Here is a 17,632-nt window from a genome sequence, read left to right on the forward strand (position 1 = left end):
TATCTTATATAGAACATTCAAAGGTCACCACTGATCTTTGAAGTGAAGTATATTTATTAGGGTTTTGTTCAATTCTAGTGTGTATACAGAAAATGGAATGCAATACAAGCCAAGGGGATGCCTCAATGCTTAGTACATACGAACATCCTAATTCCTACAGGGGAACTGTAGAAACTGGAAAAAAAGAAGTGGTTTTTTCCTAAACAACCATCAAATGGCACAACATCAGTATCATACTGCGTATGCACAGTGACAAGTCACTGCAATCTGACTTCATGTACAACACTGCAGACTAAGACTTTCACAGAACAGTAAGATTTTTTTTAAAACTACAGGAAAATACTGCAGCTTGCCTAACATAGCAAGCACCAACATGTACTATCCATGGAATTTTAGCTTTGGTAATCTCTTTTGATCACACAGTGGGATTTAATCTGCTGGTTCGGGGGACTAGGCAACTAAACTGTGATTTCCAGAAAGAAGCATGATCTTTGTTATCTGGCCAAAAATGGGTTTAACTGTCTACCTCTAACTGCCTGAATCAATTCTACATCACGCCTCTAGCACTGACCCTTAGCTAACAAAACCAACATGGTTTGTGGCAGTTGTCACTTGTCCCCAACAAATAAAGGTGTAGAATTGAAGAAACAATTACTGCAACTGGTTTTTCAAGACTTCCCATTGTTCTAAGAAGCCATTAGGATGTGAATGAAAACAGGCTTCATTAATTCTGTTTCAGAAAACTTTTGCAATTGATTTTATTTACAGTGCCAGAGGTTGCTGAATTTCTGACATCCGATATATTTTAAATGATACAGTGACACATTTAAAAGCATGGAAAGGCTAGCTTGCGGTGCGAATTGCCATACGGAGTCCACACTTAGTTTAGTTTTATTGGTATCAGAGGAAAAGTATGGGGACATTGGATTACACTGGTAGAAACTCAGCCAAAAGGATTTAAATCTATATTCAAATATTACACATGCAAAGAGAACACCACCCTACAAGAACAACTTCATTTGCTGCTGCATTTGTCTAATATTAACAGTTATAAACAGAGCAGTGCAACTGGTATTTGGAACGATCCTTACAGTGTCAGTTGTCAGGCACAAGACTTCACTTTTCTTCACACCACTGGTTTTCTTTGCGTACCTAAAAATCAAGATAGCCTTTATTAAAGTCATAGTACTTAAGGATTCTGAAAGTGTGCAAAGCAAAGGAAATGGTACTCATGCCTGAAACCAAGGGAATGGTATTTTCCTTCTATTGAGGCTATTTCCATACAGGCATGTGGGCAGGAGGAGCACCATACAAAAGTGTGAAGGAAAACTTACATGCATGGCATGTCTCTCATATGGCACATCTTAGCTTCACATAACAAGCTTTGAGCAAGTACTTTATCTTTGTGAGGATCATTATGACAAAGATCCAGAATCCTAAGTGAGACTACAATAATTGGGATAGAATGTCACACAGAGACCTGCACCAGTGATTTGTTGCTCAACCAATGAGATCATGTATCTTCAACGGACTAAGAAAAAATGAGTAGTACAGATCCTGTTTTATGCAGAGCAACTAAATCCAAGGTAGAAACTATGGCATACCTGGGCTTCTTCTTCTTCAGTGAAGTCATTCTTGATATTGAAGGTCTTGCGGATTTCTTCTGGTGTTTTTCCCTTAATCATATTTGCAACTGTCTTGCACGTCACATCAAGTAAGCCTTTGATGTCTAAGTAGTTTGCAGCCTTTAGGGGGGAAAGACCAATTTAATGTCTTGTGCTCAATGCAATACCACCAAAATATACTATACCGTCAGGTTTTTATTTTTATAAAGTAACAGCCAATAACAAAGACATTTCCTATTTCATTGTAATTTACTTGTTTGCATGATATTATAGTAAGATGTCTGATTTTTTGTTTTTTGTTTACTTGAGATAACTTTATTGATACTTTTTTGTTTAGCATTTACAAGGACCATCAATTAAGCCAGGCGGGGGACCCCAGGTGCTGAACTGTTATCAATTAAATCTCTATCTTGCCCTTCCACTCAAGGAGCCTAGGGTGGCAAATAATAAAACAGCAAAATGATACAATTTTAAGAAATTAAAAGTATATCAAACATCTTAAGAACAGTCACGTATCATAGCTATTAATTTCAAGGTTGCTGCAAATTGTCTTTCAGCTATCAAATGCCCAGGTGAACATAAATGTTTTTAAATTCCTCTTGGATATTAATAATGAGGAAGAAACAATTCACCAAGGAGGGCATTGGAGAACAGTTACCAAGAAGGCTGCCACAGGTCAGTGCTCATCTAGCAGCATCAACATGTCAATCATAAGGTTCAAGATGGTTGATACTCGGGAGATGCATTTTTAGCTACTTGAGTCCCAATCAGATTAGGGCCTTCTAAACCAGCCTGTCACCTTGAATTGGGCTTGGTAGCTCACTGGCAGTCAGTGCAGCGTTTTCTAGACCAGAGACACACCGTCCCATCAGGATGTCCCATTCATAACTTCAATCACTCTAGACTACTGACCACATTGGCCTGGAAATGTGGGAGGCATAGTCCAACAACATCTGAAGGGTCTCAAGTTCCCTGCCTCTGAATTAAGCATTTTCAGAACACATGGTCATTCAGTTATGGAGCATGCATCTATAATACACCAAATCTAAACGTTTATGCCATGGCAGTCAGCTAGTTTTGCTTTGAAAGGCCCTAGGAGCAAGAAAACAAAGAGTCCTACTTATACAAGTATTGTCATAAGATGCCACTTCATTTCATTTATGGATTCAGCAGCAAAAATTTAGCAGTGTCCTTTAGTTGCAGGCTTCTAGTTTACATGTATGCTTGAAGTAATGTTCACTTGCTGAAGTGCGACTTTATTATGCATGCAGGACCAAAATAAAGGTTTCCCCTGAAGATCAAACCCAGGCAGGCTCATAGAGGGAGATATGGTCCTTCAGATAGCCTGGACACAAGCTTTATTGGGCTTTATAGGTCATAATGAGCACTTTGAAATGTGCCCAGAAACAAACCAGTAGTCAGTGGAGCTGTTGACATAAGGAATTTCTGTTCTTCCTGTAACCAGCTCTGGTCAGCATTCTGAACTGCAGAAGTTTCCAAAAACTATGCAACGTCACACCCACAGAAAGCCTGATATAACTGGGATGTAACTAAGCTATGGATCACAGTGGCCAGATCAGACATTTCCAGAATGGAAGCAACAAGCCATCAATCAAAATATTGGACAGGAGTTACCCAGCACCACCATCTGGGCTTGGCCTCCAAGATAGACCACACCCACCCTAAAACAGTTCCTCCAAGTCTCATAATAGTAGGATACCATGGTCAATGGTATCAAAAGCCACTGAGAGGTCCAGCACACTCTCCCTGTCCAGCTTCCAGCATAGGTCATCCACCAAGGGACCCAAAGCCATTTCTTTCCCATAACCAGGCCTGAATCCAGACTGAAATGGATCTAGACAATCCATCTCATCCAAGAACTTGTGAGGCTGAGAAGCCACCAGATGCTTCAGCACCTTGTCCAGGAATGGAATATTGGAGACTGGCTAATAATTATCCATAATAGTGGGACTCCGGGAGGCCTTTTTCAGCAAAGGTCTTGCCACTTAGGCAGGCTGAAACCTCATCTTGCTGAAGAGTTGTTCACCTTTCTCTTACCCACTCAGCAATTCCTCCCACCTGGCTAAGCCAGGAAGGACAAGGACCCAGCAAACACATGGTGGCTCTCACTTCTCCAAAACAAAACGTATTAGAAATTTCTATAATACCTTGTGATATTCCATTGATTACAACAACACCTGGCACCACCTGAATATACAAAACCAACCTACCAGGATAAGTTCAAAGAGAGTTCCTTGGTCTACTTTAAGAAATTCTTGGTCCCACACAGGGATGTCATCTGTTCGTTTCTCTTTGTTTTCATCATCCTCAGGGGGAGGTGGGTCATCTTTATGGTGGGTGCACCACTGGATTACCTTAAGGAATTAAAGTAGCTTATGAAATATCTTCATATTTGTTTATTTAGTCTAAAATAAACATTTGCTCTTAAAACTTCAAGCAAATTAGTTTTATCAGTGTTCAGAGATCTTTTTGCTTAATACAATAACACAGAACTGTTAAAACATTCATCTTTTCTGGAAGTTTTACTAATTTAAACTAAACATCCTGCCATTTTTAAGCATACCACCAGCTGCTCATAATTATCTCAATACAAACCTTTCAGGGGAAGAACTGACAGTAGCATAATCTCAAAACACAGTCTGCAAATGCTGTAAACAAGATTTCACACACTTAATACTAAACTGATTTCTCACATTTCAATCTTGTGATGCCAATTAAGTACTTTCAAACTGACAGAACTACTGTAAAGATTAAGTGGGAAGAGGCAACAAATAAGTCAAACAGAATGAAAATTTGAGAAGACTGGCTCACAAATGCTGCCTTATCTGAAACCAGTTAAATCCTAAAACATTTACAGTATACATGGTTAAACAGTCAATATCATAATGCTGTTATACAAATCTATGATGCAACCTCATTTGGAACATTGTGTACAGACATGGTATGGAGAAAGTGGGCAGGGAGAAGTTTCTCTCTCTCATATTACTAGTAATAGGGGTGATTCAGTGAAGCTGTATGCTTGAAGATCCGGACCAGACAAAATAAAGTACAGTGGTACCTTGGTTTAAGAACAGCTTAGTTTATGAACAACTTGGATTAAGAATGCTGCAAATCCAAAAGTAGACGTTTTGGTTTGTGAACTTTGCCTTGGAAGCAGAACATGTTTCGCTTTCTGTTGAGTGTGTTCCATTTGTAAATTGAGTCCCCCCACTGCTATGGGAAAGCACGCCTTGGTTTAAGAACGCTTTGGTTTAAGAACGGATGTCCGGAACGGATTAAGTTCGTAAACCAAGGTACCACTATATTTCTTTACACAGCACACAGTTAAGCTACACAATTCACCTTCACAGGATGAAGTGATAGCTAGCAATTTGAAAGGCTTTTAAAACAGGATTTGACAAATTAAATGTATGATAAAGCCACAATGGCTATTTTCTACCTCCACTGTCAGAGATAGTATGCCTCTGAATAAAATTTGCATGGAATCACAAATGAGCACTGTTGTACTCGGGTCCTGTCTGTAGACCTCCCATGGGCATCTGGCTGGCTACTGTTGAGAACCAGATGTTGAACTATGCAGGCCACTGGCCTGATCCAGCAGAGCTCTAATATTCAAAACTGCACAGGAAACTACCCAGAAGAAGCAGAGGCTTCCTGCTTCAGGCTTTGCCCTCCAAAATGTGGTATGTGGTAGAACTGAGTAAAAGACAAGTAACAGAGGGGGTGGGATCAGCAAGAATGGCCCTTCTTCCTCCCTCCATGCAACTGGAATTATATGAGGTTGCTTACACAGAACTTATAAATAATGCAAATATAGACTCTATCATGTATAGGGAAGATGGCAACAAGTAAGGCTGCTTAGAATGACACAGAAATGTAAGATGAACAGTTAGGCCACATATAGCAACTAAAAGGTTGTGTGTATGCTCCATAAAACTACTGCAATACAAATGGATGCGCTACCTGAATGTAGTATTATATTATCCCAAATAAAAATATAACATAATTTTCCCAGCACTGGCTATACTTCTCACAATAGAAGAACCATTTTCAGAAAAGATGGCTATACTGCATACAACAAGGCTGAGTCTGAAAGCTCATATTACCCAAACAAAAATCATGTTCAACATTACCTTTTTTAATATAGCTGCATTAACGTTTGGAAGAGGGACAGGATCATCATCCCCTTCATCATCCATTCCCAAATCTGAGAATAGAAAAAAGACAAGTAATTTACATAGCCAGAACCCCTACATTTCTTAAAAGGCACCTTCTACTGCAATATAGGTACATTCAGATCCTGTTCTTTACTAAAATATACTCTTTTCCAACATGTAGCTTATGCAAAATGCACAGGCTACACAGTGCAAATTATTAATAAATTGATTCTATTTGTATTCAAGACTGATTTTGTTAGAAGTAATGCTAGCCATATTGCCTAACTCCTGCTCAAGGGAGGACATATTCCTAGCTGAAGTATTAAAACAGATGGTCAGGCCATCTAATCTTTTCTTGAAGATTTCCAATAAATTAATATTCACACTCTCTCTAGGCAACTGATGGAAGTGCTGACTTACTTGACTAGTAATTTGAGAGGCCTGCAGCTGATATTTTGGCTGGTAAATTCCCCATAGTCTGATCATATGCATATATGAAGCAACCATTCTAGTTCAATGTGCACAGAACAGCAGTCTTAAGTTGTTTGCCTTTGCCACTATCTTGTGTTTTGTCTGGTAGGGAAAGGAAGAACCTTGTCTTCTACTTTACTTCCTCACTCATGGAATTCACACAGTCCTCAGCAAATAAGCCATTTTGTCTATTGCTGCTGCAGCAGCCATGTTGACAGACGTTGCTACCTTAGCAAGTAACAGTGTCTTTGCGAAGGTCCTTAGCAGTTGACGCTAACAGACCAACTGGTGAACATGAACTTCTGCTTCTTCGACTCCCAGGCAGAAAGAGTCAATGTGTGTGTATAATACCAATAAATGCATCAACCTGTACCCACCACACAGAAGTAAAGCCACATGGAAGGACTCCATGGAACTTACAAGAATCTATATCACCAGACTGCAAAAAAAAGTATGTTCCTCTGTCCTGATCTGCCTCTCCTTCCCCAGCTACTAGCACACATGTACAGTGTGAAGATTTACCGCCACAAGGATAACATACTGCATAAACTGTAAGGAGCCCCAAGGATTCCATTTGGTCTAGTTCAGGGGTCTGCAACCTTTAAGACAAAAAGAGCCACTTGGACCCGTTTCTGAAGAAAAAAAAACTGGGAGCCGCAAAACTCGTCATTATAAAAGTAACTTTTTTGTCACTTTTTTATTATTTCTTTGTTTGACCCCTCAGAATTACTCCTCCTCATAGAAATAAACGTTAAATTAACAAGCTACCTTTTTGTGTGTGTGTGTTCTTCACTCCCCTTCAAAACAGTGACCAGCGTACATGCCCCCTTTCAATGCAGTGACCAGCGTACATGCCCCTTACAATGTAGCGGGCGGGCGGGTGACGTTGGGACAGTGCGTGACTAACACACGCACCGCCCCCATGCGACGTCACAGCCAGTACAGCGCCCGCCACAGTGGGGAGTGTCGGGGCGCACAATGCGCCTCCTCCCCTTGCTAGTATCCGCCCCGGAGCCGCGGCAAAGGTGTAAAAGAGCCACATGCGGCTCCGGAGCCGCGGGTTGCCGACCCCTGGTCTAGTTTCTGATTCACAACCTAAGTCCCTGATTCTAAGCACTCCAACCACAAAAACAGATTGATTTTCCCCAGGCAAATCAGCACACATACAAATAGCCCTTTAAGCCCTTCCTCAATGTTCACTCCCCTTTCATAGCATAAAATGAGCTGTGCACAAAAGAATAACCTCAGCCTTTTGTTGCTCTTTCCATTTGTGCATAGTAGCCAATACAGAAGTACCTCTTAAAGCTCTTATCTACACCAATGAACCCAATACTGTACTTCATTCAGAGTATGGCCCCTCCCCGCCCCGCCCCTATTAACAGTTTCAACTTCAGGAAATATGGCATGCCCTTTGGTAAAATCAGAGCTGCTGTTTAGCTTGTGAAGTACTTTTATCAATGCATAATTGCCATATTAGAACTTAACAGAGAACTGATTGCTTATGAAGTAAATAAAATCATTTTTAAAAGTTTGCCAAGATGCTTGTAATTATCTAAACATATCTCAAAACTCACATCAACATGGATACGCATGCAGCATCTTTATGCTCTATTGAGTCAAACCAAACATTTTTAAGCACATGGAGCAATGGCTGACACAATGTCCCAATCATGATTAATGCAATCTAAAATCTAGAAGATAATCACATGAGCATGATCTTGGGGGGGGGAGAGCCCACATGTTCAATTTTGTGGTAACTTCAGATAGCAGGTCATAAGCATTTGGTTAGATTAAGAGCTTAAGAAGTTATAGATCAATGTGAACCACTGATTATTAAAAGACAGACGTTAAGCTGCGCCATTACTTGATGGATTTATCTGTTTTACAGCAACTGTGTACTGCCCTAAAATAGCAGCAAAAATAACAAGGCATTAATGTTGGTACAGCAGTGCCAACTCAGGGGCTCAGGGGCTTTCAAGAATACTTTAGAAATTTTTAACACATTTCCTATGTTTTTTAGTTACCCTATTACCAAGATTATCTGGGCAACACCAGCTCTTTCCCCCTTATGCGTCACAAAAAAACACCAGATAAGTGGAATGCATCTCTTGAAAACTATGTTGAAATAGCAAGACGCTCATAAGGTCTCACTCGCATATTCTTATATGTACCTTTGTATGGGCTAACATACCTAGCAGCAATGGGGAAATATAAAAATACAAATTCTATATGAAAAATACCAAAAACTCAGAAATAGAAACAGAGCTACAAGAAAATATTAGGAAACAGTCCATAAGACTGTTGGATCCCTGTTTCTAAGGATTATAAACATTCGCTTTACATAAAGGCCATATGGTTAAGTTCCATGGCTCCCTTTTAATTTGCTGGCAGTCAGAATTAAGCTTTCATCCTGCAAAATTTAATTGCTTCCAGCTCACAATTCCAGCTAGCCACTCAAATATATACTATCACTTTACAAAGGCTCAGCCATAACAGGAACAGGCACGGTGAACATCCACTACGTCCTAAACAAAAGCTTTGTTATTAAGTGTTGGAAAATCTGCCATGCTGAGCTTTGAAATACCTCCATGATACACTCCTGAGTACATATACAGTTCCAGTCCTGGCTAAAAACATGATCCTCCTCAAGCTCTATCAGATATGTGGCATCCAGTTTTAATGTCTCGTATTCCTATGACTGTTTTTCCATTCCTTTGAAGATCCGCTCCCTAGTTCAATCAATCTAATTTGACATAGAAGATTGCCTCTGAACGATTAGTAAGGTTTAATTTCATATTTTACTGCATGTGGGAATCCCTTTAAGAATTTAGCTGAAACATACGTCAACCATCTTCATAACAGCTTTTGAACCAATGCATAAACAGAAGTCTGCATTCAAAAGCTCTGATTAGAAGTTGAAGAATCCAACCAAACGGCCACATTTGCTTCGAATGCCCTGAAGGTGGAAGGTAAGTGACTGCCATGTCATGGTAGCCATGACTAATGTGGTAGTGCCTGCAAACAGCTGTTTTACTTCAAAATCGTACAAGAAACTGCTCAGACTTTAAAGCCATTACACTTTTACTCTTCAGTGACCCACCACAGAAATCAAGAGACGGACTTTTCTATCATCTGTATAATAGCAAGGAAATGAGGAAACTGTCTATTATCTTCAGAAAGACAAAAGGAGTGAGTGAAGGGTGTGTGAGAGAGAAGGGAGCTGTGCACCTGCATGTGTGGTAAGTGAATGCGCTCTGTGTGGGGGCTGTTATATGCAGTGAAAGTCTGTGTGCATAGGGAGGTGCTGTATGTATTCATATTGATCACACCCACCTCCAGCATGAAACCCCCAAGGGACTTTCTATGTAGCACTTGTGGGAAAAGAAAAAAAGTGTTAGTTGCACTCATGTGCACAATGCACAGTGGCTGAAATATTGTATGGCCTAAATAGATTTACCTTTATGTATCTCAAGATTTCCAGGTATGATTCCCATAGTTACTTCATGTTAAGCTAAGAATTAATCTATTCCTGGTATGCAGCAACCATCTTCAGACCCACTTATTCCAAGTTACATATCTTCATATTTCCCTTACCTTCCAACATTGTCTTGATGGTTACAGACTGCTTTGCAATTTCAACGTCAACCTCAAATATTTCTCCATCAGAACTCTGCAGTTTAATTGAAGGCATCTATGGTGGGAAAATATAGTTAATGTTAGCTACATTTTAAATAAGAATAAAGCTACAAAATTATTTTTATGCTGCAAAGGGCAGATCTTTGAATGAAGTGGTATACAAATTTAATAATAAAATAATTTGTTTATAGGACAGTTTTGTTACACAGTGCATTTTCTACTGAAAAATAAGATTACACGTCTCTGTATTGCAGAAGGGAGCTGACCAGAAGTAATGGATTGCTAAGATCACCACACACATTAACGGCTATAAAGAAATTTGAACTGGTTGCAGCTCACCTTTTGCCCTTGCAGTAGCTCAACATTTGGTTTTTAAAAAATGTCTTCTCAGTTGCCAGAATATGCAATACTAAGTAGGTGATTTAATCAAGTATTGAAAGTATCGTTTAATCGGGATCTCAAGTTACATTTGGATAGAAAGTGCAGTATGAAATTGCTTTCATTGAACTTGACCTGTTTGTCCACCACTTTTATTTTTTAAAATACATGTTCAGTCACAAATTTGGAGAACTGCTTGCGTACCTCACCAAAACTTGAATCTCAGCCAGTGTCCTGACTTCTGCTATCTCTAGACTATGTTCTAGGCAAGTTTCCAACATATGATGCTGCACTTTCAAACAACTCCTTAATGCATTTTTGCTTTTAGCACCCAGTGGAAAGAGAAAGCTTTCATTTTTATAACGAAGTGAAAACAGCAAAGTTGCTAGATACTAAGTAACCGCGTTCAAAAAAGTTCACCATGTTTTAACCTTTCTGATTTTCAAATTGACTTCTGGAAAAACCCAGTGGAAAGAATCACAGGCTATTATTTTCACTATGTAACATCAGAAATATCATTAACAGAATTTTGTTGACAAATTACTGGAAATAAGGTCTATCCCCAAAGCACTGCAGAAAAGTACAGTAAGTTGTGCGTTTACCAGCTAGGTAAGCACATTTTTAAAGAACCTCACCACCCTTTAGTAGCCAATTCTTGTAAAATCTCTCACAGAAAGCTGACTCATAGATATTGATATAGCAAGCAAATCCAGTTTTAGAATTGGACTCTGGGGAAAGAACTGCAGACAAGATTTCCTTCATCTCATACAACTGCGTTGGCGCACAATGCGTTTTTTCCTTGAGGGAGGCTAATAGTCCACAGATCCAAAATCTGCTCCATGCAGCATTAACCTCTCATTCTATAGGTTTACTGTACCTTCTCAGTACTGCTGATCTTGGCAGCAATCAACTTAGCCGCTGCATAACATTGAGTACATGCCAAGTGCATCACAAACTGAAATTAAACGGCACACAATCTTTTCCAGCTGCTTATCTTCCACAGTTTATTACCAGAATATTAAGATACCTTCATTAGATTTTGAGTTCCAAAATATGAACATTAGGGTCTTGTACTTCTTTTAAAAGTAAATGTGTCACATACAAACACACTAGGCAATTTAATGACAGCAAAACAAGAGTATACACTTTTGCAACACTACGTATGCCTGAAGAAAATATATATTTAAAAGATAACCCTTCAAAAAACTTTTTAGGTTAGGCCAAGCTAAGTTTTAATTTTAAGATCAATGTATGCATATATACACAGTGAATCATGTTACAGGAAGCTGCATCATCAATTTGGTTTGACTACTACTACCAAGTCTATTTTCTAATGTGCCCTTTTAGCTGCTCTAGTTTATTAGAAACTTTTTTTAAAGAATGACAGTATTTTGTATGGCTCTTGACTAGCAACTGACTACTGTACACTGAACAGTAAAAAAAATTTACAGAGTAGCGGAGAATTGTTGGGGCAAACAAGCATTTTGTCATTAAGTGTTTGGTTTTATGCCAGAAGACATGATATATAATTACACTATTTTTGAATAGTTGTTTTCCTTGATTTCTACCAAAATGCAAGGTTACCAAAGACACTGCATATTATTCTCTCAATTTTGTTATTCTTCCCAGTTCTCCATTTCAGCTATTTAACTATAATTCTAGTTACAATAGAGAAACCATGCAAAAACTGATTTTTGTGGCTTTGTGCACAACGGGTTGGAAAACAACTAATTTATACTGATATTTTAGTATGCGTCTGCTACAAAGTACGCAGTCAGAAGTACTGGAGAGCAATGCCTCAGAGCTCAGACTATCACACTAAGTGCTCCCCCTGGCCTTTTTCACAGGATAACTTTGTCAAACAAAAATTCTACAAGCTTCTCTTTACAGACTAGCAGTCTGACCCTGCATTTAACAGAAGATTCAATGGGCGGGGGGGGGGGGCTTTATACCTAAACAGTTGTAAACAGTGATTAATCCTAGCTAGCGGATCAATCTACCGAAACACAATTTATGTTACTGATCATTTTTAAACTCCCAATCTCAAGGCTTTTTATTTAAAAAAGGAGTAAGAGAGAATATTGTTTATAACGCCGTTTCTTGTTGGTAGGGTAACCAAGCAAAACGGTGGAGCGAGTTCTACATATACAACAGCCACAATAAAAAAAAAATCCCATTTCCACCCTTCTCTCGAGTACTCACATACAGCGGAGGGGATACAAGTCTACATGGGGGGGGGGGGAGAGAATAGTTCATGCCCCAACATGAACTATTCCGGAAATACAACACACGAAACCGCCTTCTTTTGTTAATGCTTTATTGTGCACGAACATTAAAAATGGGGGAGGGGGAGAGAGAAGAGGCGAAAAAGAGTGATAAAAAGAGCGATAAAAAGAGCCTGTTTTATTGGCTTGAGAGATGTGGGACGCATAAATAAGTGTCTTGGGGGGAAGCTTGTCCCCAGGCAATTTACGGGTTACCTTCTCTTCTTCCACAGCACTCTCCAATCCCGCTGCTGGAGGAGCAGGTGGCGGAGACACCCCCTAGCAAGGAGGAGGAGGAGGAGGAGGAAGAGACCGCTCCCTTAGCAACCACCTGCAAATAAAGTCCCTCAGCCCTTCCCTCCGCTGAGGCCTTCCAATCCCGCCTGCTAACTTCTCTCCCTTTTTTCCCTTCCGCGGCTTCCTGCCTCAACTCCCCAGCGCCCCCAAACTAAGGAGCGAGGCCTAGACGCAGACCAGGCCTAGCCCTTACTCACCGTGAGGCAGCAACAGCAGCGGCTCTCGGCCCCTCCCTCTGCGACGCCACCCGAGTGAAACCAGCGAGACTACTAAAGGCGGCTCGCGACCGTCGCGTCTTATAAGGATAAGGCGGGGCGGGGCCGAATCGAAGCGAGGGCCCCTCGGAGCTGCCTCCGCCCCCCCCAGCCCCCGCAGAGCACGGGGCTGTCTACTGGAGCGCCTGAACTAAAGGAGACCGGCAAACAGAAAGGGAGACCTCTTTCTCTCTATATATATTATGTCGCTCTTCCCCCTCAAGGCCTGCCTGTCTCCTCTTCCAACTGGGAGAGCGAGAGAGGCAGAGAGAGCAGAGCACAAACTACCACTCCTATGTAAGAGGGGGAGGAGATGGTTAACCTACACGTCGTTTACCGCCTCTGGGGGTCCTTCAGGCAAAAGCTGAGGCTGCCTTCGTAGGGAACAATCTCATGGCAACGGCCGCCTCACAATGGCGGCGGCGGCGCGCGTAGTGAGCGGAAGGACGCCTAGGACGCACATTGCTGCGTCTTGCGCGCGCTTGCCGCTTGCCCGCCGGCTGGTGCGTTTTGAGGTGAATGAGCTCCGCCAACTCCCCTACTCGAGCGTTTTCCACTTAATCATTCTTATTCCCCTGCATTCCGTTCTCCGATCCGTCGGACGTCTTGCCCTGGATGCTCCGGCAGCAAAACTCACCGACCCAACCTTGGGTGTTTGTTTTTAAGTTTGTTTTTAAGTTTTTAAGTTTGTTTTATGCCGCAGCCACACGCTCGCGTACATTGTCCAGAGAACGCGTGAGAAAGAAGTGTAACAACGCCTCGAGCGCACAAAGTGCTCGTTCAGCAAGTAAGGCTGAATATGAGGAGTCGAACCTGCGACCCGCCAGCTGTTTTTTAAACTCAAACCCTCGTCAGTCCCAGCCGGCATGGCCAATGGTTAGGGTCGGGTTGATGGGGGGTTTTAACCCGGCAACAATGTCTCCAAAAGATATACTTCTGAGTAAACAGGGTTATACTGAAAATCTGCAATCCCAATAAACTCAACAGGGCTTCTAAGTAAAGAAGTCTATTATCCGACTCGCAGCGCTGTGTTTTACTTAAAAGCCAAGTCGCCCTAAATTTAGTTGCATGGTATACAACGAAGGCATATTTGTGCGTAAGAGTGATCCCATTTCCTTTTGAGCCAACCTACAACAGCGTGGACAGTAATAAAAGTTACAAAACTCCACTGGTTGGGATAAAATGCATTTACCATCAGTCAGGGATCTCAAAATGTAATAGCTTTAGAACGCAAAACAGCAGCAGTAGGAGGCCAAGCTCTATGTTATTCTGCATTTAATACTATTCTTCTGCATAGATTGGTGCCCAAATTATTAGACCTGGGACTTCCACCATGTTTGTGCAGGTGGATATTAGATTTTCTATCAAACCGTTCCCAAAGGGTCAGGTTGGGTTCCCACGTGTCTGCAGATCTCATCATGAATACGGGGACGCCGCAGGGGTGCGTGTTGAGCCCGCTTTTATATACGCTCTATACAGCTGACTGTGCCCCCAAATACCCCAGTAATAAGATCATTAAGTTTGCAGATGATACAACGGTGGTTGGTTTAATTACGGCTGGAGAGGGGGAGGTGGCCGATAGGAAGGAAGTTGAGCAGTTGGGGGAATGGTGCAGGAAAAACAACTTACTCCTTAACTTAAAGAAAACAAAAGAGATCATTGTGGACTTTAGGAAATGTAAACTGAATATTCAGCCACTTATTATTGAGGGGAAGTGCGTGGAACAGGTCTCGGTGTTTCGATTTCTGGGAATGGAGTTGAGAGACGACCTAACCTGGGGAGAGAACAGCAAAGACCTGGTGAAGAGAGCACAGCAGAGGATATATTTTCTGAGAATCGTCCGGAAAAACAATCTCTCAAAGGACCTGTTGATGGTATTTTACCATTGCACTGTGGAGAGCGTACTAACTTATGGTCTGTGTGTGTGGTTTGGGAGCGGCACGGCCAGGGGAAAAACAATGCTATCCAGGGTTGTAAAGACTGCAGAGAGAATTATTGGGTGCACTCTTCCCACCTTAGATCAAATCTATGCTGCTAGGTGCTATAAGAAAGCAGCAGAGATAGCACAGGATAGTACGCACCCTGGAAATGATCTCTTTCAGCTTCTGCCTTCTGGAAGAAGGTATAGGGTTATAAAGGCCAGGACTAGCCGCCTGAGAAACAGTTTCTACGCAAATGCAATTCTGGTTCTAAACGCAGCATAAGGGGTCTCTGTAGTATAGTGTATTTTAAAATGGTTTTTTAGGGGGTTTTGAATGTTTTGTGTAGTTTTGTAGTAGTTTTATGTAGGTTTGTGGTAGTTTTATGTACTTTTTATGTAGTTTTATGTAGGTTTGTGGTAGTTTTATGTAGTTTTTATGTAGTTCTTCAATTTCATTGTTCTGCAAGGGACAATGACAATAAAGATATCGTATCGTATCGTATTCACCCATTTAAAAAGTATGGTTGACTGCTCACTTTTATTTGAAAGAAAAAGCACTCATAACAGCTATCATGGCTTGTCATTATGTTCTGGATCAGGCTATGTTCTGCCTCCACAGTTAAAGCCTGTATGCTTCTGAATACCGGCTGCTGGAAACGACTGCAAGGGAGAGCACTTTCTTGCTCAGGTTTGCTGGCATCCTATAGGTATCTCCACCACTGTGCAGACAGGATGCTGTTTACGATATAGTAGAGCATCTATGGAGCAAGTAGTTGCCAGGGAAGGGCCAGTTTCCAGCAGGAAACATACAGCTGTGCAATCCAAAGTAAAATCATATAACAGAGAACAAGCTCTATTAATTTGAGGACTTCCAGGAAAAAAATATTTCCACACGCCACTCCAATCTGTTAATATTATGTCCTGAACAAGCAGTATTGCCTCCTGAAGCTTGTCTTCTGAGTATTTTAAAATTGGGATTTCTACAAGGACATTTTAACTCTGCTAAGGGTGAATTAAAAACACAGATCCCTGTATGGACATTTAAAATTAATAAGCCTCTGCTGTTCTCAAAATTATGTGAATTGTTAGTCCAAAATGAAAGTAAAGTAGTGAGCAAGCTGACCAGTGGGGTCTGGATTTAATTCTTGATAGTTGCCATAATGCTTACTTACAGCACACTGGGCAGGGAATAAATAAAAAATTATTATTCCTAGTTGTAGTATGCGTGTCTACTACCTTGGCAAGCCCCAACCTTACCCCAAGTCTCATTTTCAAGGCATACAAGTGGAAAATGCAACAAAACACTTCAATGTGGTATGGTCCTGTTCAGGCTTCTAGCTAGCCAGCTATGGCCTCTTCCAAGAGATTCCATTCTATTCCCCACTACCATCAGTCAGCATTCCATGGTCTTCAGTGTGCTGTTTCAGGATTGGGGGGGGGGGGGCGGGTTGCACTTCTGAAACCTTGGTGTTCCCTCAGGGCTGCTAATGCCTCTCTTGCATGGTATCATTTTGTCTATATATGGATCCACAAGAGAATGAATTTGCTGTTCATATACAGGATATTCATTGAGTTTATACACACATAACTGATTATCACATAGACATTTTTGCTTGTTTCTTTGTTTTTGTGATCAGCAGTACATTCCATACACACAGTCCTCCTGTCTATTGTATGTATGTACACACACAAAAAGATGACTGTAATAAAATATACCTGAAAACTTGTTGAGTCCCCTTTGTGTTCAAACCTTATAGCAGCTTTAGCTGAAGCAAGCAATTAACAATAGTAAGGGCTGTTTTTCAAGGAAATCCCACTGCTTGAAATTAAGAAAATGGAGAGCTGCTTTTGGATAACTCAGCTCAGTGCTTTACAGCAAAATTAACATCAAATTGGTTACCTTTTAATATATAAAAGGTATTTTCTTGCGTACTGAAGCCACAATTCATACTCTTCTTTAGCAATCCAGGTATGCTGAGATTTATTATTATAAACCAAGTATGTTGCTATTAAATACCAAGCCAAAAGTTTTTATAATAAACCTGCAGGACTGATATTTTGCAGCTGTTTTTGTGGACTTCTGTTCCTTAACCATGCAATTACAGTAGTTTTGTTTTTTTACAAATAGCCTCCTTCCCATCTGCACCAAAAAAAAGGGGGGGGAGCAGCTATGCAGCTGTTGCTTGATATAACCGTGAGAATCTGAGCTGCATTTCTAATAATACTGTGGGGGTATTGTTTTTGTTAGTATATTATCTATTTTTGTGATTTTAAAAAACCCTGTGTTTTTATATTGTAAATGCACTGTGATCCTCAGAATAAGGTATAGAAACTTAATAAATAACAACCACCTGGAAACTCACGACATGATAAATACAGCACAGGAACAAAGTAACAAATAGACTCTTGTTTGTGTGATTCACATGAGGCCCTGACCCCATAATCGCCACACACAGGACCTTCAGCTGACAGCTTGCCCAACCATTTTGTTCAGGACACACGACTGCAAAATCACTGTGGGCAGTTTCAGTGGGAGAAGCCAGTTAGATGTGCATCAAATGCAATACAATGGTACATTGGTTCTCAAACTTAATCCGTTCCGGGAGTC

At 40.9% G+C, this 17,632-nt stretch overlaps 1 protein-coding gene across 2 annotated transcripts; it reads right to left on the reverse strand.

The window, feature by feature from the left end:
- Positions 1-728: 728 nt before the first annotated feature.
- On the reverse strand, positions 729-13,174 carry SKP1 (S-phase kinase associated protein 1). 2 transcript variants are annotated; one of them, XM_053376811.1, is made up of 6 exons: positions 13,047-13,174; positions 9,869-9,965; positions 5,780-5,853; positions 3,857-4,000; positions 1,605-1,745; positions 729-1,152 (listed from the first exon to the last, which is right to left on the reverse strand). In XM_053376811.1, the coding sequence occupies exons 2-6, from the start codon at positions 9,963-9,965 to the stop codon at positions 1,117-1,119; spliced, it is 492 nt and encodes a 163-aa protein (XP_053232786.1). In that variant the 5' UTR covers positions 13,047-13,174; the 3' UTR covers positions 729-1,116. The 2 variants fall into 2 exon arrangements, with proteins under 2 accessions (XP_053232786.1, XP_053232787.1); XM_053376812.1 differs by lacking the exon at positions 13,047-13,174 and adding an exon at positions 12,769-12,972.
- Between the last annotated feature and the right edge of the window lie 4,458 nt (positions 13,175-17,632).

Source organism: Podarcis raffonei, chromosome 2, assembly GCF_027172205.1.
Source record: "Podarcis raffonei isolate rPodRaf1 chromosome 2, rPodRaf1.pri, whole genome shotgun sequence".
In the NCBI taxonomy this organism is placed as follows: Eukaryota; Metazoa; Chordata; class Lepidosauria; order Squamata; family Lacertidae; genus Podarcis; species Podarcis raffonei.